Below are 23836 nucleotides of genomic sequence, written 5' to 3' on the forward strand. Positions count from 1 at the left end.
GTCATTGTTTGATCCATCACTTTTTTTCCCTCCATTGACACGCGGTTAAGTCTTTAGTTTATAAAGTCCAATAGTCAGTGACCGTTCTGCGCAGCAGGCGATGGCGGGTGGCGGTCGCCGTTGCGAGGGGGTTTAAAGAACGGTTCTAGTCTTGGAACGCAACGTGTCCGGTTCCGGTTGTGCACTCCGCCTTGAGAACTGAGGAGAACCATCCCCCTGTACTTGAAAACCAAAATAAGAGGAAGGAGGGAATAAGAGCGAGAGGGGGGAGGACAATAACAGTGCTAAAATAAAAATTGCGGTGACCAAAAACGAGTGTCGTATTATGAATGAGAAGTTGATCTTTCCAAACTTTTTTTTTTCTATTTTTTTTTTTTTTAAATCGCCCACAAAGTGTCCAAAACATAAAGTGCAGGCAGCGTCAGTCTTGTTGTTCTTCTCTGAATCCACCAAAGCCCCATCCTGTTAAAATTATTCCAAAACAAACAAAAATGTATTTGTCCAAAATAAACTAAAATAATGCTGAATTGTCAATGTCAACAATCCCCCCCCAGCAACAGGAGAGAAATTCCCCAAATTCCAAAGAGTCTCAAAGTCTGGAATTTGGTTGATGGAGTAGAGGTTTTGGAGGCACCGCTGGGATAGAGAAGCTCCCTTATCTCTACTCTATCCATACCGCCGTTCATCCCTCCCTCACTCCACCCGTATGAGCAGGCCATAGAGGAGGGTGCCCCCCTGCTCCTTGGTGATCCACTCGATCTCTGTGTTGCTAAAGCGGGGGTCAAGGGGCTCGCTGGCCCCAAGTTTCTGGGGCCCCACCTTGTAGGAGCCCGGCCGCACACACACCTGGAAACCCACCTGGGCCTGGTGACAGCAGTGAGAACGAGGGTCCCGGAATCTGGAGGGATAGAGTGGAGAGTGAGGAGAGCAGGAGTTATGAGAATAAGAATGAAAGAAAGAGTGAAAGAGCGAGAACAAAAGCAAGAAAAAGGCAGAGGAGACCAAGACAGCATAATAATTTCATGGTATACAGTATACACCCAGTGGCCAGTTTATTAGGTACACCCATCTAGTACCGGGTCAGACCCCCCTTTGCCTCCAGAACAGCCTGAATTCTCGGGGCATGGAAACATTGCTCAATTGGTATCAAGTGACCTAAAGTGTGCCACAAACCCATTCCCCACACCATTACATCACCAGCCTGTACCATTGACACCAGGCAGGATGGGGCCATGGACTCATGGCTGCTTAAGCCAAATCCTGACTCTGCCATCAGCATGACGCAACAGGAACCAGGATTCGTCGGACCAGGCCCTGTTTTTCCACTCCTCAGTTGTCCAGTGTTGGTGATCGCGTGCCCACCAGAGCCACTTCTTCTTGATTTTAGCTGATAGGAGTGGAACCCGGTGAGGTTGTCTGCTGCAAGAGCCCATCTGTGACAAGGAACGACGAGTTGTGTGTTCCGAGATGCCGTTCTGCACACCAATATTGTACTGTGCCATTGTGGCCCGCCTGTTAGCTTGCACGATTCTTACCATTCTCCTTCGACCTCTCATCAACCAGCTGTTTTCGCCCACAGGACTGCCACCGACTGGATGTTTTTTGCACCATTCTCGGGAATCCGTAGATTGTCGTGCGTGAAAATCCCAGGAGGCCGGCTGTTTCTGAGATACTGGAACCAGTGCACCTGTCACCGACGATCATACCACGCTCAAAGACGCTTCGATCACTCGTTTTGCCCATTCTAACGTTCAATCGAACAGTAACTGAATGCCTTGATGCCTGTCTGCCTGCTTTATATAGCAAGCCACGGCCACGTGACTCACTGTCTTTAGGCGCTAAACACTTTTGTGAACAGGGTGGTGTACCCAAAATAGACTGGCCACTGGGTGTATACTTCAATTTGAATAAGAGCAAAAGGCAGATAAAAAGGTAAGAGCATGAGAGAGACAACGATAGAGAAATCAAGGTAAAGACAGGAAATAAAATAGAATATTCTCCTTGTTGTGATGACACATACTGCACTTTAGGGGCGAACATCTCCAGTCCGGAGTAGCGCATGGTGGGGGACAACTGTACCCGGGGCACCTCCCTGTCCCTGTCTCGTTCCCTGTCGGGGAGGCTGTTGCTGTTCTCCTCTGGCTCACTGTAGCCATTAGGACCCTCCATCTTTACCGGAGACACAGAGAAGATGGACGACGTCCCTGCAACACCAAGACAACATGGGTTAGTTAATTTACAACACCATCATGATTCTTGATTATAGAAATTGTTCTGGAAATCAACCATAAGTTTAAAAAGGCTAGACATCTGCTTATTGCTTTCGGAGAGAAACAACACCTTGAGGTGATATGCTCATCAAAATAAGGTGACCAGTGGTCAATTCACAATCTTTTTTGGGTCCAAAAAAGTGGATAAGGAAACAAAATGCTGTGTTGTACCAGAGAGCAGCTGAGCATGGTCCAGGGTGCGTCTCAGAGCCCCTACACTGGTGCCGTGGTAGGCTATGTGCCACTTCTTAAACGCATTAGACACCTCGCAGTGGGGCTTGATCCTATAGGGAGGGAGAACACGCACACAAAATGGTTAGATAACCCTTCTACCTGTGTCCCAGGACATTGATTCCCAAAGCCAGTTCTCAAAGTTTAAACTGTATACTATTTCTATTCACATTCTTCCCTTATCTTTTGCCAAGGTGAGAATAGATAAGATCTATTAATCAATTAATGAATTAGTTAATTGAACTAGATTAAACTAATTCAGTGGACATGAATAGCACTGTGACTGATCTAACGTAATTGGTTGAAGACAGTTTTTGCAGTCCACTTGATTGGCTTTTTGCGACCTCTGACCTCAGAGCGAAGCAGCACCAGCCAAAGGGCAGGGCGTAGTCCCGGAGGGGCTCCCCTCTCTTGTAGTAGGCCTCGTCCCCCCGCAGCTTGTGGCACGACTCACAGTAACACAGGTTATACTTGGCATCCTCGTTGAAGTAACCATCTGAGAGAGATGGATAGGGGGAGGGGGGAGAGAGAAGGAGATAGAGAAAGAGCGGGGGGGGGAGAGGGAGAGAGAACAACAAAGATAGAGAAGAGTTATGACTGAGCCAAGGATACTCAACTGGATAACATGCCCCCCCGACGCCACTACCCCCCATGCTGACAGGACAGCACCCCCCTCCACCATTGAGACCAACAGTCCAGCAAGACAGCTACAGTATGCAGAAGTGGCACGAAGAATAGAGCACCCTGCTGCAGCCGAGCTCAACCAGATAAGGCATCTGCTGAATATAATCTGCTCAAAAACCATTCATTCCTTCTTTGTTATTATCAGAAATATAATTATCCAATTATTAAATGGTTTTAAATTATTATTATCCAATTCCTAAAATCTGTATTGTTAGATTTTAGTGCAGCCTTTGAAGTTATAGATCATCATTTGTTACTGAAAAAACTAACTTATGGCTTTACGTCACCTGCCATCACACAATTGGAGAGTTACTTACCCAATAGAACCCAGAGAGTGCTCTAGTTATGCTAAAGTGGACAAACAGAAGTGAAATGACATGTGGATTGAAGATCTAATAATGAAAGAGAAGGATTGCTATTTGAATTTGGTCAAGTTTGTGTCAAGAATGATAAGCCACCAGGTAGAGTACCACAGCATGAGTCATAAGACCCATAAAACCTAACGGTCAAACAAGGAAATGGTTCCAATAGTTTTTCCACCATTCATTTTTCCCATAGGGGATTGTAGAACCACTTAAAATAAGGGCTGTGTTTTGTGTAGGCTTACCCTGACGTGACGTTTTGATAACCGTGTAAATCTCTCTAGGACAAGGTGACTTTTATCAATATATTTGCCTGTATTTATCCCCCCAAAATTACATGCTAATTAGCTGCTAATGTGGCTATTATAAAGAACTACAAATGCCATGATGATCGGGACAAGACTGCCGAATCAATCAAAAGTAACTATCTAATGTTAACTCAACTTAGTAATTAATACATTTTCTAAATGTCTTTAAAATGGACAATTCTGTAAACTCTCTTGTGCAAGTTTTAAATTGACACGATACCTGTTAGCAAAGGTTTCTGCTAGAGATGACATGCAGGAGCTTGTAGGGATTTGTAGTCTTGCATGATGTCTACTTTGATGCTAATTAGCATTTTCAAATCTGAGAGTAAATAGAGCCGAATATCTTGATAAAAGTCACCTTGTCCAAGAGAGATTTACATGGTTATCAAAACGTCACGCCAGGGTAAGCCTGCACGAAACACAGCCCTTATTTTAAGTGTTTCTAAAATTGGTAAAAATGATTGGAACCATTTCCCTGCTTGACCTCTAGGTTTTATGGGTATTATGACACCTCCACTGTGGGGCTCTATTGACAACCTAGACGGGAAACTATTGAGAATGGTAGCAGACTATTGGCACCCCTATTTGCCATGTCTTTAACCAAAGCCTAAAGGAGTGTTTGTGTCCACAGGCATAGAAGGAAGCTCACGGTAATTTCACTACCTAAAAATTGTAAAGCATCCTTTGCTGGCGCTAACAGCCAACCAATCAGTTTGCTGCCTGTTCTTAGTAAAGTGATGGAGAAAATTGTGTTTGAACAAATACAACGCTATTTTTCAAAGAACAAGTTACCTACTGACTTTCAGCATGCATCTAGAGAAAGGCTGTAAACTTGTACTGCACGGACTCCGATGACTGATGATTGGCTTAAATAAGTGGATAATAAGATGATAGCTGGAGCTGTATTAGATTTTAGTGCAGCCTTTGATGTTATTGAAAAAACTAAGTTGTTATGGCTTTATATCATACGATTGGAGAGTTACTTATCCAATAGAACCCAGAGAGTGCCCTTCAATGGAAGCTTCTCTAACGTCAGATGTTTACAGTGCGGTATCCCTCAGGGCAGTTGCCTTGGGCCATTACTGTTATCTATTTTTACAAATGATTTGCCACTTGTCTTACAAGAAGCTAAAATGACTATGTATGCTGATGATTGCACACTACACATCAGCACCTACACCCAGTGAGCTCACAGACTCTTAGCAAGGTGTTACAGTCAGTGTCAGAATGGGTAATTAACAATAAACTGGTCTTAAATACATCTAAAACCAAAAGCATTGCATTAGGTTCAAAGCATTCTCTTATACCTAAACCTCAAATGGAGTTGTGCATAAAGGGCGTGACCATTGAACAAGCTGAACTCCTAGAAGTAACACTGGATGGTCAGTTATCATGGTCAAGTCATATTAACAAAGTTGTTGTGACGATGGGGAGAGGTACACTATAAACACAAAAGTATGTGGACACCCCTTCAAATGAGTGGATTCGGCTAATTCAGCCACACCCGTTGCTGACAGGTGTATAAAATCATGCACACAGCCATGCAATCTCCTTACTGAAGAGCTCAGTGACTTTCAACGTGGCACCGTCATAGCATGCCACATTTCCAACAAGTGAGTTAGTCATATTTCTGCCCTGCTAGAGCTGCCCCAGTCAACTGTAAGTGCTGTTATTGTGAAGTGCAAACGTCTACGAGCAACAACGGCTCAGCCGCGAAGTGGTAGGCCACACAAGCTCACAGAACGTCTGTCCTCGGTTGCAACACTCACTACAGAGTTTCAAACTGCCTCTGGAAGTAATGTCAGCACAATAACTGTTCGTCGGGAGCTTCATGAAATGTGTTTCCATGGCTGAGCAGCCGCACACAAGCCCAAGATCACCATGCGCAATGCCAAGAGTTGGCTGGAGTGGTGTAAAGCTCGCCGCCATTGGACTCTGGAGCAGTGGAAACGTGTTCTCTGGAGTGATGAATCATGCTTCACCATCTGGCAGTCCGATGGACGAATCTGGGTTTGGCGGTTGCCAGGAGAACGCTACCGGCCCAAAGGCATAGTGCCAACTCAACGTTTGGTGGAGGAGGAATAATGGTCTGGGGCTGTTTATGGTTTGGGCTAGGACCCTTTTTTTTCCAGTGAAGGGAAATCTTAACGCTACAGCATACAATGACATTCTAGACGATTCTGTGATTCCAACTTTGTGGCAACAGTTTGGGGAAGCCCTTTCCTGTTTCAGCATGACAATGCCCCCGTGCACAAAGCGAGGTCCATGCAGAAATGGTTTGTCGAGATCGGTGTGGAAGAACTTGACTGGCCTGCACAAAGCCCTGACCTGGATTGGAACGCTGACTGCGAGCCAGGCCTAATCGCCCAACATCAGTGCCCGACCTCACTAATGCTCTTGTGGCTGGATGGAAAGTCCCTGCAGCAATGTTCCAACATCTAGTGGAAAGCCTTCCCAGAAGAGTGGAGGGCACTGATCCAACTCCATATTAATACCCATGACTTTGGACTGAGATGTTTGACAAGCAGGTGTCCACATACTTTTGGTCATGTAGTGTGTCTGTTATAAAGATATGTTCTGTGTTTTTGACACAAAGATCAACTGTACTAGATTTTCAGGCTCTGATGTTGTCCCATGTTGATTACTGTCTGCTAATATGGTCAGGTGCAGCAAAGAAAGACCTAGCAAAACTGTAGCTGGCTCAAAACAAAGCAGCACGCCTTGCCCTTAACTCACACACAGAACTAACATCAACAACATGCATGATAGTCTTTCATGGTTGAGGAGAAATTGACTACTTCTCTTCTAGTCTTCTTAAGAAACATTTGTGTGTAGAAAATGCCTAACCACTTGTATAATCTATTTGCATACATTTCAAACAGACATACCCCACCAGACACACCACTATGGGTTTCTTCACTGTACCCAAAACAAAAACAGATTGAATGCGTCGCTCAGTTATGTATAGAGCCATGTAATAATGGAATGCTCTGCCACTGGAGGTTACTCAGGCAAAAAGCAATTATTATTTATTTTTTTACTGTGTGTGGTACTCACCTGGCAGCGTGAGCAGGTCCTTGAAGCGCGAGCACAGGGCCTGGTACTCACAGGTCTTGTTGGGGTTGACATCTGGAGGGGGCGTCCAGCACACACTCTCTTTGATCCCTGGAGTTCAGATAGCAAAGGTCAAAGGGTAGCACCGGTTGAGGCCAGTCAAAGATGTTGTACACAGAGTTTGATATTACTTTGAATTCAAAATGTTTTACTGTCAAAGAACATTTGATGCCAACATGGACAATAATTTGGTAAACTTTGCATCTATAGAATACATGAAAATAACTTAACACAACAACAATATGAAAGACATTGATCATCATCATCATCAACTGTAAAATGCCTGTTTTGAGTTGACATCATCATCCTCTCACCATCAACCATGTCCGCCTTCTCCATGTCGCCTTGGCAACGCGCCTCGCCGCTCTCCCCTCCCATGGTTGGCACGTTGTTAGTCACTATTGTAACCTGCCAACGACATCAGAGGGTGTCACTGACTTGACTTCCCTCGGCCCCCAGGAAGTGTGACAACAGATTACATTGTACAGGGCCAGGCTGGGAGACAGATTATTAAACCCGGCCTGACGGGAGGGCTGGGATTACAGAGTTACAGACCTACTGAGGACGGAGTGTCTAAATGAGATTGGGATTATGACTTTGGCCAGGTGGATGTATTTCAGGATTAGAGGTCATAGAGCAACAGACTAGCAGATTAGGGTTTCTAGCTACTGATCTAAAAGGGGATCTGAGTAGGACTGGGTCTCAAATGGCACCCTATTCACTTTATAGTGCACTACTTTTGACCAGGGGCCATAGGGCTCTGATAAAAAGTAGTGCACTATATAGGGAGCCATTTGGGAAGCACACTGTTTGTGTAGAAGTAAAAAGTGCAGAGGGATAGCCTGGGTGGCGGTTTAGTTTTCCACTGAGGCTGTTAATCATTATTAAAATGGTGTTAACTGCTTTACCGGGGGTTATATCAGTGGCTACACTAAGCAAGTAGAACTTTAACTTCCCTCAACCTCTTTTAAGAGGGGTTAGATTCAGAGTTCTGACTGTTTTGGGGGGAGGATGACAGACGTACCTGTTCACACTGCCCGTAGAGGTCTATGAGGGGGTAGCAGGGGGTGGGGATGTCCTGGGCTGCTACCCCCTGGTCCATCCCGTTCACATGGAGGTGCAGACAGCTGTTCCCATCCACTAGTAGACCCAATACTGTACCCTCTGGACATGTGTCCAGGTTAGGACCATAGTTCTCACAGATCTGGGATGGAGGAAAGAGGGGGAGGGAGTGATGCAGGGAAGAGGGGGAGGGAGTGATGGAGGAAAGAGGGGGAGGGAATGATGGAAGGAAGAAGGGAAGGGAAAAAGAGGATTAATCAATCAAAAAAATCAATCAGGTTGTTCATTTAAAATGACAAAAGTTCTCAAAAGCCAAGTAAAGTGAGTTGTGAAGGGTGCTGTGTGTGTGTGTGTCCAGTACCTTGAGTGAGTTGTGGAAGACAGAGTCTCTCTGCAGCAGCCAGGCAGAGCGTTTCAGACAGCACGCCGTGGAGGGAAAGTTGAGGCGGTCGGGGGAGTGGCCTATCACCCCTAGCGACAGGGACGACGTCCACGACGGGTTCAGGCGGTCGATCTGAAACTATGGCAACAGAGACAGTCGGACTGTCAGTCACAAACAATGGTGACAGAACGCACTATAATATATAATGTGTCCCTAAACAACGACGCTGCCCCAATCAAAAAATCCAGACCACACACACACACACACACACACACACACACACACACACACACACACACTACAGTGTAGCTACCTGGAACAGATGTTGTCTGGGCAGGGGTTGTGCTGTGACCAGGAGGCCCTGGTTGTAGCTGGAGACACGGGCGGCCGTCAAGTTCTGATTGGACAGCTGGATGTTCTTCCCATGGTTCTCCAGGAAGGCCATGGCGGTGTTGGGCACCAGGGCTGGCTTAGTGCGCTCAACCTGATGGATGGATAGATGGAGGGGAGGAAGAGAGAGAGAGAGAGAGATCAACAAACTATTGTTTACTTCTGTTGCTCAATTTGTGCAAATCTTAAACCACCTGTGGAGCAATTGTAGGCTTCCTACTGTACTTAAAGATATTTGCATGAAAAAAAGCTACAAAATAAAAATGTACAAATGTTCTTACTTTAGAAGACACATTAGTCTAACGTTAGATAGCTGTCAAGCTTGTTTCACTCTGAAGGTCCAGGCAAAAGCATGCTGTCCATCTGCCCCGCCTTCCCATCTCCCTAGGTCTCCTATCCCCTCCCATCCCACTACATCCCTCTCTGTGTGTGTCTCACCGGCGTGCTGTCCTCCTCTCCATCGCTGCAGCTGTCTGAGGAGAGGGAGGGGGCCTTGATGCTCTCTGCGTCCCCCAGCACTGAGGAACTAACAATGGACACAGCCGTCACACGACCATACAGGTCCAGTACCGCATAGACGTTCTACAGGGAGGGGAGAGAGATGGGGGTTAGTGGGGTGGTGTGGTGTGTGTGAGAATTGAACACATATGACGTATGGATGAGAGAACAGTTTGTACGTTCATTAAGTGTTTGTATGTGTGTTAATTGAACATACTCACACATCCGTGTGTGCGTGTGTGTTTGTGTGTGTGCACCTTGGCCACAGCGGTAGCAGCTGGTCCCATGTCCTCGCCGTCGATGAGGACGTGCATGGTGTCATCACTGCATCTCTTCACCCCCACGCGGTTCCCCACCTAGACACAGAATCCACCTCAGTATCCATCCTATTTCTGTATTCATCTCAATCCTTCAATCTGTTCCAAATGCACTCATTTTTCTAGAGACTATTGGAGTATAATAATGACGTTGTTCCCTCTCCCCCCTCTCCTTCCCCCTATATTTCTTTCTTCCCTTCTCTCACCATCAGTCTGTCCAGGGATGCCCCGTAGTTCTGTCTTTGGAGGACCCCGTTGCGTCTGACCTCTGACCCCACTAGCAGCCAGGTGACCTTGGTGCGGAGCTGTGTGAGGGAGGGGGACAGGCCCGACATAGGGCAGGAGGGCAGCTCTGGGGGGGCCAGGCTGGTCAGACCCATGTGGAGGGAACCAGACCACTGGTTATCTACCTCGTCTATCTTCACCTGGGGATGGGGGGGGTGGTGGGAAAGGAAGAAGTGGATGAGTAGATTGACAACAAACCAAGTACTAGCAATGGTAAAATGGATTGATTAAGCATTTGTTTGTTTTTCTGGATGGAAATAATACAATTTACAATTCCTCAATTCTAATGACCTACAGTGAGGGGAAAAAGTATTTGATCCCCTGCTGATCAGTCTATAATTTGGAATAATTGGAATCTGATTGATTGATTGCTTCTGTGGACAGGTGTCTTTTATACAGGTAACAAACTGAGATTAGGAGCACTCCCTTTAAGAGTGTGCTCCTAATCTCAGCTCGTTACCTGTATAAAAGACACCTGGGAGACAGAAATGTTTCTGATTGAGAGGGGGTCAAATACTTATTTCCCTAATTAAAATCGAAATCAATTTATAACATTTTTGACATGCGTTTTTCTGGATATTTTTGTTGTTATTCTGTCTCTCACTGTTCAAATAAACCTACCATTAAAATTATAGACTGATCATGTCTTTGTCAGTGGGCAAACGTACAAAATCAGCAGGGGTTCAATACTTTTTTCCCCTCACTGTATAAGAGCAGTAGAAAATAAACTATGCTAAACTCCACCCCAGCTCGTACCCTTCAACTCTACTTTCACACCTTGACTATCTCTCCATTGTCTTCCCTCTACCCTGGCTCACCTCGAACAGTTCGTCTGTTTTCAGTTCCTTGGCGCTGAAGACGATGCCGTGAGCGTATCCTCCAACCCGGACGGCCTGGCAGCCCTCTCCCAGCAGAACCACGTTCTTACCATGTTTACTATGGAGCCGGTGTGCCACGCTTGCCACTACACACACACACACACACGTATGTACAGAGAGAGACACACGCACAGGGAAAAAGGAGATGCGAGTCAGTTTATTTACTGTCTGTCGTTTAACAACTTATTTAAATCCAGAACCGGAGAGAAAACACACATGTCCATGGTGGTTACCTGGTGAGTGTATGGGGAAGCTCTTCTCTGTTATGTTGCTGGTACACAGACTGTTGTCCAGAGGGCCAGAGGAACTGGTGATGGACACCTGAACACACTGACCATAAAGGTCTATCACCGCATACACCTCTAACGGAGGGAAGGAGGGAGGGAGAGAGGGATTCACCATTTTTGGAAAGTCTCCCTTGACCAAGATATTTAATCTTAATGAGACGAACATTGATAAATTAAAATTAAAATATTAAACAAAATAGCATTGATATTTTAGCACAAAAGAGCTGCTATGTGTATTTATTCAGAGACGCTTGTAGCAGCTAACTAAAAAGTGCATAGTAAACACTATCAATTCCATTTCAATCAATTCATGAGCTTTTCTTCCCCCCAGACCCCTAGCCCATATATGGGGTCGTGATAAGGTGTGCATGATAACTGGTTCCATTCACCTTTACCTGGCGGCAGCCCGGTGCAGGCCACACCCTGGTCCACCCCGTTGATGTAGTAATGGAGGTCGCCGGTGGCCGAGCGCATCATGCCGATCCTACTGCCCGTGGTCAGAGAGTCCAGGTCACAGCCGTAGTTGTTACGCATGGTGTTGCCGTCCTGCATGATGGCCGTGCCACTGGGGTGGCAGAGGAGAGATAAAAAGTTAGAATTACACTGTTTCTTCAGGCGCAACAAAGACCGCTAGGTGACGCGCGCATGTCCGAACAGACCTGAAAACTTTCCTTAGCTCCCTGAGCGAATAGGCTTTAGCTCAGTGGGCTAAAACAGGCGAGCAGGAGACCCGAGTTTGAACACGAACAAACATAAACCCTTACCTAAGCATCCAGGTGTCGTAATCTATATCAGTCATAGTGTTAGGAAACTCCAGCTCTTCTGGCCTGATGGCAGTCACACCTGGATAGAACACACACACACAAACATATCACCCCTCTGCTGTGAGCGTGGATAGGGCTGTGTGAGAAGGTAGAGGGGGATGAAATAAAAACACCTTACCTGCCATTATCTTACCTGCTTCTATTGACCCCGACCAACGGTCCACCATCTTCTGAATGACTATCTCAAAGAGCTCTCCGTCTCGAAGGCACCTGGCAATGGACAAGACACAGTCAGGACACACAAATGATGCGTGTGTGTACATTCTGACCTGTTGGAAATGACGTTGGTGTGTGTGCGCGTCACACTGACCTGTTGGAGATGACGTTGGTGTGTGTGCGTCACACTGACCTGTTGGAGATGACGATGGCGTCGTTGAACTCGGAGCGACAGTTCTGTCTGAAGGCGGTGCGCCCCCCGTTGGTGATCACTGCGTTGGTGCCGTGCAGCTGGTGGAAGCGCAGGTCGTTGGCACTGTTGTCCCCGGCGACCGAGCATGGGCTGCCGGGCGACATGACGGTGGGGCCCTCCGAGCTGTCCTCGGGGAGAGGGGGGAGGTCCGCTAGAGAGGGGAGAGAGGTGGGGTTCGTCATGAATGGTTGTTGAGACAAAGCTAGTTGAATGAGGAAATTCACATACTACCTACAGATGCATTCCCATGTAATCAGTATACAAAACCTTTTTGATCGGTGACACACTAGAAGCCTTTAGAATGTTCTTGTGAACCTCTAACTTCTCCACTCCTGTCTCTCACCCCTTCCTCCCCCATCATCCCTCTCACCCATGTCGTCCATGATGGTGGCCTGCGCGGCCTGGCCGTAGAGGTCCACCACGGCGTAGACGCTGGGCGGGACGTTCCACGCTGCCGGGCCCTGTGCCACCCCGTTCACAAAGAAGTGGAGGCTCCCATCCTCCTTACGCACCACGCCCACCGTGTCCCCCGCCTGGAGAGAGAGAGACAGAGAGCGGAGTGTTAAACTAACAACTGCGAAGCACAACAGGCAGTAAGTAGTAGAATGATAGTGTCATATGTTGATAATGAGGGATCAAGTGGGTGGGGGGGATCGAGTTAGATAAATTAAGGCTGAGTGTAAAGAACATCTCCCACTCACTTTGAGTCGGTCCAGGTTGTGTCCGTACTCGTCCAGTATGGTGGTTCCGTTGTGCATCACCCCATTCCCGGTCATCATCCACGTCCCTGAGGAACATCAACATCCAATCAGCCAATCTATACCTCTTTCCAAACATTCTGTACATTGAGTATGGAAAAGTAGATGAATAAAGCCCCTATCCATAGACACTGCTCAAAGGATTGGAAGGGTATGAGGTGGAAACTCAACCTAGCCTAAAAGAAGAGAGGTCGGTATTACCTGGGGTGTCTAGGGGTAAGAGGTCGGTATTACCTGGGGTGTCTAGGGGTAAGAGGTCGGTATTACCTGGGGTGTCTAGGGGTAAGAGGTCGGTATTACCTTGGCTGTCTAGGGGGTAAGAGGTCGGGTATTACCTGGGGTGTCTAGGGGTAAGAGGTCGGTATTACCTGGGGTGTCTAGGGGTAAGAGGTCGGTATTACCTGGGGTGTCTAGGGGTAAGAGGTCGGTATTACCTGGGGTGTCTAGGGGTAAGAGGTCGGTATTACCTGGGGTGTCTAGGGGTAAGAGGTTGGTATTACCTGATTGGTTGGTATTACCTGAGCGCAGGTTGGTCATGGTGGAGGGCAGCTGCAGGTAGGCGGGGTTGTGAGTGGTCACGCCAATCTCGATGGAGCCCGCCCACTTGTCCACCATCTTGTCGATGCGCACCTGGAACACCTCGTTGGAGCGCAGTGGGCGGCCGCTCAGGACCACGCCGTGGTTGAAGTCGTCCGTCGCACTGCCCAATGAAAAATTCACACAATCAAATGTATTTGTACATTTATCTCTTTAGTAATATATTGTATAAGGTATGTTACATATATGTCATTATTTATAAAGGCACTTTAACATCAGCAGTTCTTTTTGGGGTCATTTTAGCAGACGCTCTTATCCAGAGCGACTTACAGTTAGTGAGTACATACATTTATTTATTTTCATACTGGCCCCCCCGTGGGACTCGAACCCACAACCCTGGCATTGCAAGCGCCATGCTCTACCAACTGAGCTACACGGGACAGTAATGATGACATTGAGTTGGTACTGGACTGTAATGATGTTGCCACGCCTAGGGGGCAGGGTCAGAGGTCATCACATAAGAATAGCTTATATTTTTGACCTGTGAGAGTGTAATAGGAGTGCATCATCAATAATTATTTCTAGAGAAACCAAATATCTGTTTTTCTGATGTTGCAAATTATATCCTTATCCTAAACTGTCTACGGAGTCGACTGGTCATTTTCTACATATACAAAAACGGCCGTAAACTGACCATTTGAATCTTACAGACAGTTGGTAATAATATTGTTTGGAACAAGGCCATGGTTACGTACTGAGGGCGAAGAGCTGTCCTGCCTTCACTGATGATGGCCGCCTTTTGCCCACAGTTGGAGTGGAAGAGGAGGCGGTCGGTGGTGTCAGGGTCCGAGGTGAGGGAGAGGGTGTGCCGGGGGCGGCCCACGTCGGGGGACAGCGCCCGCATTATGGCGTTGTTGCGACGCAGCCGGTCACTGTGGTTGTGATTGTGGACGATGGTCACCTTGACCGCCATGCCGTAGAGGTCGACCACGCCGTAGACCACGGCAGGTGTCTGGGCCGACGCCACACCTAGGGGGCAGGGTCAGAGATCAAGTTGAGGTTGTGGTAGAATTGGATGTTTGGATGAAATATGATAATGATTTGCAATTGTACGTGTTTCTTGAACCGACAATGAGTTTTACATTGTATGGGGCAAAAATCACCACTGCATGACAATCAGGTAAGCAATACATCAAATTACAAGAAGTATGCAAAACATAACCATTTCAACAATGTGTATTTTTATTAAATAAAATATTTCATGCATTTTTGCTTCATGATTTGTCTGTCGTTAGGTCACCGCAAGGTTACTACTATATCAACCGACGAGCTCTAAGCACCTATCTCTCCAACACCACGCTACAGCCATTCAATCCCTCGTTACATTGACGGATGCTCCTGGCGTGTCACTCTCACCTTGGTCGATGCCATTGATGTAGAAGTGAAGAGCTCCGCTGGCCTTGTGCATCAGGCCTATGTGATCCCCTTCCTGGACGACAGTGACACATATGGTGTTAGGTTGTGTGTGTGTGTGTGTGTGTGTGTGTGTTAGGTTGTGTGTGTGTGTGTGTTTGGTACTGACCTGCAGTTCGTCCAGGCTGAATTCACAGTACTCCCGACGGGTCCCCTTGCCATTAGTCAGGATCCCACAGCCACTCATCATGATTGTACCTGGGAGGGCAAGAAACACACACACACACACACACACACAGGCATCCGCACAAACACCCACACACAGTGTTGCATGAACTTAATACATTCTGTAACATGATCTATTCTACAAAAAACTGCACACATGTTTAATCTTGTAGAATGTATCTTGCCGTTCTGTGTGTGTGTGTGTGTGCGTTACGTACCTGAGCGCAGATTTGTCATTGTGGCAGGGTAGTCCAGGTTGTTGGGGTTGTGTGTCGTCACGCCGATCTCAATCGACCCCGACCACTTGTCCACCAGCTTATCTATGCGGATCTGTGGCAACAGAAACCAGGGGCGTATATTCATTAGCACACACTGTAGCAAAACGTTTTGCAACGACTGAAAAATAAGTAAGCGTTTATTATTGGACAAGTTCAGGCAGTCCCTCCCAGCTTCGGTCCATTTGGTGTCTAGTGAATTCTCTCACCCTGTATCCTCCAGAACATTCACTGATTTTCCATTTTACAATATATTATTCATATCAAGCTGCAATTCAGCAGATCCAAATGAAAATGTACTAATCTATTCACAGCCTGTGGCAGTAGCATTATGAATATTAATTGTCTAAATCTGAAGCCTCCAGCTCTATCATATGAAGAGGAGTAGCTTTAAGTTGTGATATGTCATAGCAAAATGGTGACACTTTACTTGACCCCGCCGTTGTAACAGATGTCATAAACATGTCGTAAACAGTTATGACAGCTGGTGTCAGTTATAGATCTGTTTTACCATTAATATGACAGCGCGTGTATTCTTTATGAAGGACAACATTATTAAGAGTTAGCAAACATTATTAAAAACTCGCTCTTGCTCTAAACCCCGCCCCTGCCCCTTCTAAGCATTCACATCTCAGTATCGGAGCCAGTGATTGGCCGCACCTCAAACATCTCGTTGTGTCGGAGCGGCCGGTTGGTCATGACCACGCCGTTGTTGAACTCGTCCAGTGGCCGTCGCCTCTCCGCCGTCTTGTTGTTGTTGCTCAGCTTGATCAGCGTGCCGCACTTCTCATGGAACAGCAGCGCGTCATTGGTCGTCATCCCGCCCGTCACCGCCCCAAGTCCCGCCCCTCCTGCAGGGCTGTTATTGGTGCTTCCGGTATTGCCGGTCCCGCCCCCGCTGTCACTGTTGACAGCTCCCCCTCCGCTGCTGCTCCCCCTGTCCCCTCTACTTCCATTCCCAGAGTCTGTCCCCGTTCCTCCCCCCAAGTCTCGCCCTCCTCCGCCCTCGTCCTCTGAGCGGTAGAGGGACACGATGGCATTGTTGAACACGTCAAAGAGCTGGTGCTCCGTCAGAACTAGACAGAAAAAAAGAACGACCAGGGAGAGACCAGAGAGAGAGACCAGAGAGAGAGAAAAGGAGGGCGAGGGACAGTCAATAATATTGCACCATTGACCAAATGTAATAAAGATTCAGGTAGAGCTTTTGGGAGTTTTATTTTCGTACCCGTTTCAGGATCTATGTTGTTGGGGAACTCAGGTCGGTCGTGAGTAGGAGGGAGCTCCGGCACTGAGACAAAGGAGGAAAGAGACGAAACAAGAGTGAGAGAGACAGGAGTCAGTCTTTCCCTTATTTACCCTTCTACAACCTTTCACACAATGACACAACAAACCCTCTCTTTTAATACATAAACAACTCCTACCTTGCTCTGTCGTCCCGTTTGTCCCATTAGCTGCTGCTGCCAGATTCACCACTGACGTCAGATCCCCTGTGTCCACCTCCCTGACCCCGCACACCACCACCTCCTCATGCCCCTCCACCGTCTCCCTCTCCGGATCTCTCTCCATCGAAGAGGGCGGCTCGCAGCTCACCACCGTCACTTGCGTACACTTGCCGTAGAGGTCCACCACCGCCCAGAGGCGCGTCGGGAGACCGCTGGCAGCTGCACCGCAGTCATGCCCATTCACCCACAGGTGGAGCTCGCCGCGGGTGCTCCGCTGTAGAGTAGAACAGAAATAAGAATAGCAATACTTCATTGTCCATTTTTAGAGAAACAGACATAGGCTAGGCAGAAGACCAATCTCAACCTCCCCAAATACATACACAGAGTTGAGAGGCACAGGGTCAGCGTCCCTGGATGAAGAGCAATTGTAGAGGTTGAGTGCCTTGCTCAAGGGCACAACGGCAAGGATCAGTGACCAGTACCCCTCCTGTTACCAATTCAGTGCCCGGCCCAGGGCATGAACCGGTGTTGACCTTCCGGCCACAGGTCCGCCTCTCTAACCCACTAGCCTACCTACCTGTATGCCCACGCGGTCGCCCTCGGCCAGCTGGTCCAGGTCACGGCCGTACTCCTCTAGGACGGAGCGGCCGTCACGTAGGACTGAGCAGCCAGAGACGATCCAGGAGCCTCCCTTCAGACCAGTAGCGCTGCTGGGGAAATCGAGACAAGACGGGTCCAGAGCAGTCACCCCGATCTCTACGGAGCCGCTCCACGAGTTCACCTGCAGCAAGAAGTGAAGTTTATTTAGGCTACTCATTCATCTATTTATTTATCTGTCCATTTTTAGATCTAGTCAGTAAGGCACAATACATTGTATAGCCTTCCAATTTTAATCCAAATATATATATATATATATATATATATATATATATATATATATATATATATATATATATATATGACACACCTACTCATTCAAGGGTTTTTCTTTATTTTTATTATTTTCTACATTGTAGAATAATAGTGAAGATATCAAAACTATGAAATAACACGTATAGAATCATGTAGTAACCAAAAAAGTACTCAACAAATCAAAATATATTTTATATTTGAGATTCTTCAAATAGCCACCCTTTGCCTTGATGACAGCTTTGCACACTCTTGGCATTATCTCAACCAGCTTCATGAGGTAGCCACTTGGAATGCATTTCAATTAGCAGGTGTGCCTTGTTAAAAGTTAATTTGTGGAATTTATTTCAGTCTTAATGCGTTTGAGCCAATCAGTTGTGTTGTGACAAGGTGGGGGGGGATACAGAAGATAGCCCTATTTGGTAAAAGACCAAGTCCATATTATGGCAAGAACAGCTCAAATAAGCAAAGAGAAACTACAGTCCATCATTACTTTAAGACATGATTGGTCAGTCAATACGGAACATTTCAAGAACTTTGAAAGTTTCTTCAAGTGCAGTCACACTTGAAGAAACTCTACGCTTTCACGTAAAAAAGAAAGAAAAACCCTTGAATGAGTAGGTGTCCAAACTTTCGACTGGTACTGTGTGTGTGTGTGTATATATATATATACACACACACATACACATATATATATATATATATACACATACATATATACACACACACACACACACAGTGGGGAGAACAAGTATTTGATACACTGCCGATTTTGCAGGTTTTCCTACTTACAAAGCATGTAGAGGTCTGTAATTTTTATCATAGGTACACTTCAACTGAACCCAATAGAAAATCTTTGGAGGTAGCTGAAAGTCCGTATTGCCCAGCGACAGCCCCGAAACCTGAAGTATCTGGAGAAGGTCTGTATGGAGGAGTGGGCCAAAATCCCTGCTGCAGTGTGTGCAAACCTGGTCAAGACCTACAGGAAAGGTATGATCTCTGTAATTGCAAACAAAGGTTTCTGTACCAAATATTAAGTTCTGCTTTTCTGATGTATCAAATACTTATGTCTTGCAATAAAATGCAAATTAATTACTTAAAAATCATACAATGTGATTTTCATACAATATGATAAAAATTACAGACCTCTACATGCTTTGTAAGTAGGAAAACCTGCGAAATCGGCAGTGTATCAAATACTTGTTCTCCCCACTGTGTGTGTGTGTGTGTGTGTATATATATACAATTATTTTTGTTAATCTTTAATTTATGGAGTCCTTTGTCCTTTAATTTATGGAGTACATTTATTTACATGTTATCTATCAACAGCCAACTCCTGATAAGTGCACATTCTGTGAACAACAAACTCGCATTTGACTTGAAGACCAAAAAGCAAACACAGAGTAAAGTCAATCAAATGAAAACAAGTCCATAAATGTATCACAGTAGGCCTACAGATTGCGAGGACAGAAGGCGGCAGGTCAGAGAGTACAAGATGTTGAGCTAGGTTAAAGATGGACCAAGAGTCAATAATATACTGTAAACTGAGGCAGATGAATGCAATCTAGCGCAGGGCTCTAAAGTGCAACCATTTTACTCGCATATGTGCACCAGTGCTCCTAAATTTATTTTTGTGCGCCTACATTTTTCAACTGTAAAAAAGGTCAGCGTAGAGCCCTGATCTAGAGGGGTTTTACAGGGCTGTGTGTGTGTGTGTGTGTTAGCTAGGTGTTCAGATTTAGAATGATGTGCTTGCAAGGACGAACGCTGTAATGCCAGATGTTGTGATTTTCATTACCACAAAATGGTGACTTTGGCCTACACATTTTGTGATACTGAAAATCACAACATCTGGCATTACGGCATTCATCCTTGCAAGCACATCATTCTAGATCTGATGTAGACCCTCTCTCTCTCATACACACACACACTAAAAAGCTGCATCCATCTATCTCTCTCTCTCTCTCTCTCTCCAGCACACATACACACAAATCTGCAAACAAACGTGAACACTGAAAAAACAAATACAGATCTGTGAATACAAGCTGCTGCAACTCCTTATCTCTCTCTGACACACACACTACAAAGACTAGCAGCCAGGGGAGAGATACTACACTACTGCTTACAAAACTACCATCCTGCATAATAGGCTACTGTCACTATTACCAACACCATCCTATTCCACACAGAACAAGCTGTTGTATATCAATCTAGCAGCTTGGTTTTGGTGCATTTGCCTGTTGTCCGATTGCAGGACAAGACACAAGCTCTATCAATGTCTATATATAGCATTACTGTAGCAACAACGCCAAGTTTGTTGCACTGACTGTACAGCACAGATATTGATTTCCGTCATGCAATTACGGATAGGGGTCCATTATAACTTCAATACATGTGATGATACTGGCCGTGAAACTATCGCCAGTGAGAAAACATATTGGGTCACTCACTGCCGGGAGGGATATAGGCCTATCTGTTGTTAATGTTATCTATCTATCTAGTTAGCTATGCTCTTCATGTGAAGGCTTGTTGTGCGAGTTTGTTATCCATGTAGCTAGCTAGTGATTTCTAGAGTTGCATTACAAGTGGTTGAAGAATAAGCCCTCTATACGTGTTCACTGAGCTGTGTGCTACCCCAGTTGGCTCCTAGGCTAAAATGGCATTCGAGGAGACAGTACTCGTGCCCTCTGCCAAAAACCCACAGGTGTGAGGGGCACCAACGTGCCAGCAGGCTGGCAGACCGGTAATCATGGATAACAGGCAAACTAGGTGCTGTGGTCGGCATAGAGATAAGTCTAAATGCTGCATTGGCAGGCAGACCTATAACAGCAACAGTAACTAACGGTTAGCATAGGACTACATGCAGTTTAAAAGATAAATTAGGGCTCAAAACGTTGGCCGTGTTGGAGAGCATCAAATCCATGATACAGTGAGGGAAAAAAGTATTTGAGCCTCTGCTGATTTTGTAAGTTTGCCCACTGACAAAGAAATTATGTCTATAATTTGAATAGTAGGTTTATTTGAACAGTGAGAGACAGAATAACAACAACAAAAATCCAGAAAAACGCATGTCAAAAATGTTATAAATTGATTTGCATTTTAATGAGGGAAATAAGTATTTGACCCCTCTGCAAAACATGACTTAGTACTTGGTGGCAAAACCCTTGTTGGCAATCACAGAGGTCAGACGTTTCTTGTAGTTGGCCACCAGGTTTGCACACATCTCAGGAGGGATTTTGTCCCACTCCTCTTTGCAGATCTTCTCCAAGTCATTAAGGTTTCGAGGCTGACGTTTGGTAACTCGAACCTTCAGCTCCCTCCACAGATTTTCTACGGGATTAAGGTCTGGAGACTGGCTAGGCCACTCCAGGACCTTAATGTGCTTCTTCTTGAGCCACTCCTTTGTTGCCTTGGCCGTGTGTTTTGGATCATTGTCATGCTGGAATACCCATCCACGACCCATTTTCAATGCCCTGGCTGAGGGAAGGAGGTTCTCACCCAAGATTTGACGGTACATGGCCCCGTCCATCGTCCCTTTGATGCGGTGAAGTTGTCCTGTCCCCTTAGCAGAAAAACACCCCCAAAGCATAATGTTTCCACCTCCATGTTTGACGATGGGGATGGTGTTCTTGGGGTCATAGGCAGCATTCCTCCTCCTCCAAACACGGCGAGTTGAGTTGATGCCAAAGAGCTCGATTTTGGTCTCATCTGACCACAACACTTTCACCCAGTTCTCCTCTGAATCATTCAGATGTTCGTTGGCAAACTTCAGACGGGCCTGTATATGTGCTTTCTTGAGCAGGGGGACCTTGCGGGCGCTGCAGGATTTCAGTCCTTCACGGCGTAGCATGTTACCAATTGTTTTCTTGGTGACTATGGCCCCAGCTGCCTTCTTGCATGGAGCCCCAGGCCGAGGAAGATTGTCAGGTCTTTTGTGTTTCTTCCATTTGTGAATAATCGCACCAACTGTTGTCACCTTCTCACCAAGCTTCTCACCAAGGCAATGTTCTTGTAGCCCATTCCAGCCTTGTGTAGGTCTACAATCTTGTCCCTGACATCCTTGGAGAGCTCTTTGGTCTTGGTCATGGTGGAGAGTTTGGAATCTGATTCATTGATTGCTTCTGTGGACAGGTGTCTTTTATACAGGTGACAAAATGAGATTAGGAGCACTCCCTTTAAGAGTGTGCTCCTAATCTCAGCTCGTTACCTGTATAAAAGACACCTGGGAGCCAGAAATCTTTCTGATTGAGAGGGGGTCAAATACTTATTTCCCTCATTAAAATGCAAATCAATTTATAACATTTTTGACATGCGTTTTTCTGGATTTTTTTGTTGTTATTCTGTATCTCACTGTTCAAATAAACCTACCATTAAAATTATAGACTGATCATTTCTTTGTCAGTGGGCAAATGTACAAAATCAGCAGGGGATCAAATACTATTTTCCCCCTCACTGTATATTGTGGGTAAATGGTGACTGATTTATCTACAAATAATAATGAGTAGTTAGTTATTTATGATGCAAGGTGATTTGTAGATCAGTCAGTCGGTCAACTTCGAATAACCTCTCCCTACTATGAATAGGCTCCTTCCTGAAAAGCATAGCTGTAGTTTATCTGGATTATTGGGCCTCTTTGTGATACACAATGGCTGCGTTTACACAGGCAGCACAATTCAGAGTTTTTGCCAAATGATTGGCAAAAGAGCTAATCTGATTGGTCAAAACACCAATTAGAGAAAAAAGTTCACAATTAGGCTGCCTGTGTAAACGCAGCCAATGTGTATCACAAAGAGGCCAAATAATCCAGATAAACTACAGCTATGCTTTTCAGGAAGGAGCCTATTCATAGTAGGGAGAGGTTTCCCCCTAACCACTGACACAGGGTCAGTTGTTTTTGTCAACTTTAGTCTTGAGTTGACCATGCACCAACTAGGACACCACCATAGATATAGAACCCCATATTGTCTGGTCTTGATAAGCAAAAGAAGGGTAAAGGGCAAAGCAGACCTCAGTTAAGACCACAGTAGTGACATATGGCCTACCTGACGGATAGGTTAACTTGAATCAACCAGTTGGCTTCTCTCCTCTAGCTGTAGGTAGACGTTCTCTGTGACTAGCTGGACGTCAACAACTGAAAAATGCTGCTGTCTGTGTTGTCAACCAAGTGACTGCTGCTAGCTAGCTAGAGCTCTAGCTACCTAGCTACAGTAGCTCGCTACCTTACATTTCAACCAAGCAAACTCATGGCTAGCTAAACGATCTAACGTTGCTATGCAGTTTATCCTGTTGTGAACCTATCTGGCTCAATGTTGGTCGTGGTAATAATAGGTCATTGATATGGCTGCTATAGCTAGTTAGCCGTTGAAAGCTAACGTTACAGTGTTTTGACAGAGAGGGGCTCTTGCTGGTTCGATCCACACACAAAAAGCTCGCTAGTATGGCAAAAAAATATATTGTATAATAATATGGACTTAACCACACGAACACCATCCCATGCTACTACTATCAATGAATGTGAGCTGGCTAGTTAATTGTGTTGAACAATTTCTGTTGTCAATGGGCCAATGCAAATGTGTTGCAGTACATTTTGGACAGGATATAGCTAAAACGATAGCTTGTAAACCTATCAACACTGTACTGCTTGATTGTCAAACTGCGCACGCCCAAACAGGACTGAATAAGGCACGAGCACCACTGCGGACAACAGAGACCCCGTCCCACTCGCACGGGATGTACTCTCTCCTCGCATTCCCCATCTCTCTCCCCCCCCCGACCCAAAGTGACAGCTCTGTTTACCTTCTTGTCAATACGGACGGTGAATACATCCTGGTCCCTCAGCGGCTCTCTGCTTAGAACCAACCCGTGGTTAAATTCTTGGACTGGTTGGTTCCGCTGAGCGGTTCTGTTCGAATTCGAAAGGCCGATCAGTTTTCCGCTGCGCGGGTGCAGCTCAGCCGCCATCTTCACTGGGGCGGC

At 46.0% G+C, this 23836-nt stretch overlaps 1 protein-coding gene across 5 annotated transcripts; it reads right to left on the reverse strand.

Moving 5' to 3' along the window:
• Nucleotides 1–343: 343 nt before the first annotated feature.
• On the reverse strand, nucleotides 344–23836 carry LOC121572124 (neuralized-like protein 4). Of its 5 annotated transcripts, none has more exons than XM_045214854.1 (30): nucleotides 23657–23836; nucleotides 17529–17732; nucleotides 16931–17225; nucleotides 16735–16797; nucleotides 16170–16585; nucleotides 15453–15564; nucleotides 15179–15267; nucleotides 15013–15085; nucleotides 14352–14625; nucleotides 13578–13759; nucleotides 13003–13088; nucleotides 12672–12834; nucleotides 12242–12452; nucleotides 12026–12102; nucleotides 11833–11911; nucleotides 11464–11633; nucleotides 11015–11143; nucleotides 10722–10867; nucleotides 9825–10043; nucleotides 9559–9657; nucleotides 9242–9385; nucleotides 8727–8897; nucleotides 8393–8551; nucleotides 7994–8173; nucleotides 7284–7377; nucleotides 6913–7020; nucleotides 2853–2997; nucleotides 2442–2554; nucleotides 2021–2204; nucleotides 344–898 (listed from the first exon to the last, which is right to left on the reverse strand). In XM_045214854.1, the coding sequence occupies exons 1-30, from the start codon at nucleotides 23819–23821 to the stop codon at nucleotides 694–696; spliced, it is 4755 nt and encodes a 1584-aa protein (XP_045070789.1). In that variant the 5' UTR covers nucleotides 23822–23836; the 3' UTR covers nucleotides 344–693. The 5 variants fall into 5 exon arrangements, with proteins under 5 accessions (XP_045070789.1, XP_041739986.2, XP_041739985.2 ...); XM_041884052.2 differs by having other exon boundaries at nucleotides 11458–11633; XM_041884051.2 differs by having other exon boundaries at nucleotides 11458–11633; nucleotides 12011–12102.

The sequence above is a fragment of the Coregonus clupeaformis genome, unplaced genomic scaffold, assembly GCF_020615455.1.
Source record: "Coregonus clupeaformis isolate EN_2021a unplaced genomic scaffold, ASM2061545v1 scaf0327, whole genome shotgun sequence".
In the NCBI taxonomy this organism is placed as follows: domain Eukaryota; kingdom Metazoa; phylum Chordata; class Actinopteri; order Salmoniformes; family Salmonidae; genus Coregonus; species Coregonus clupeaformis.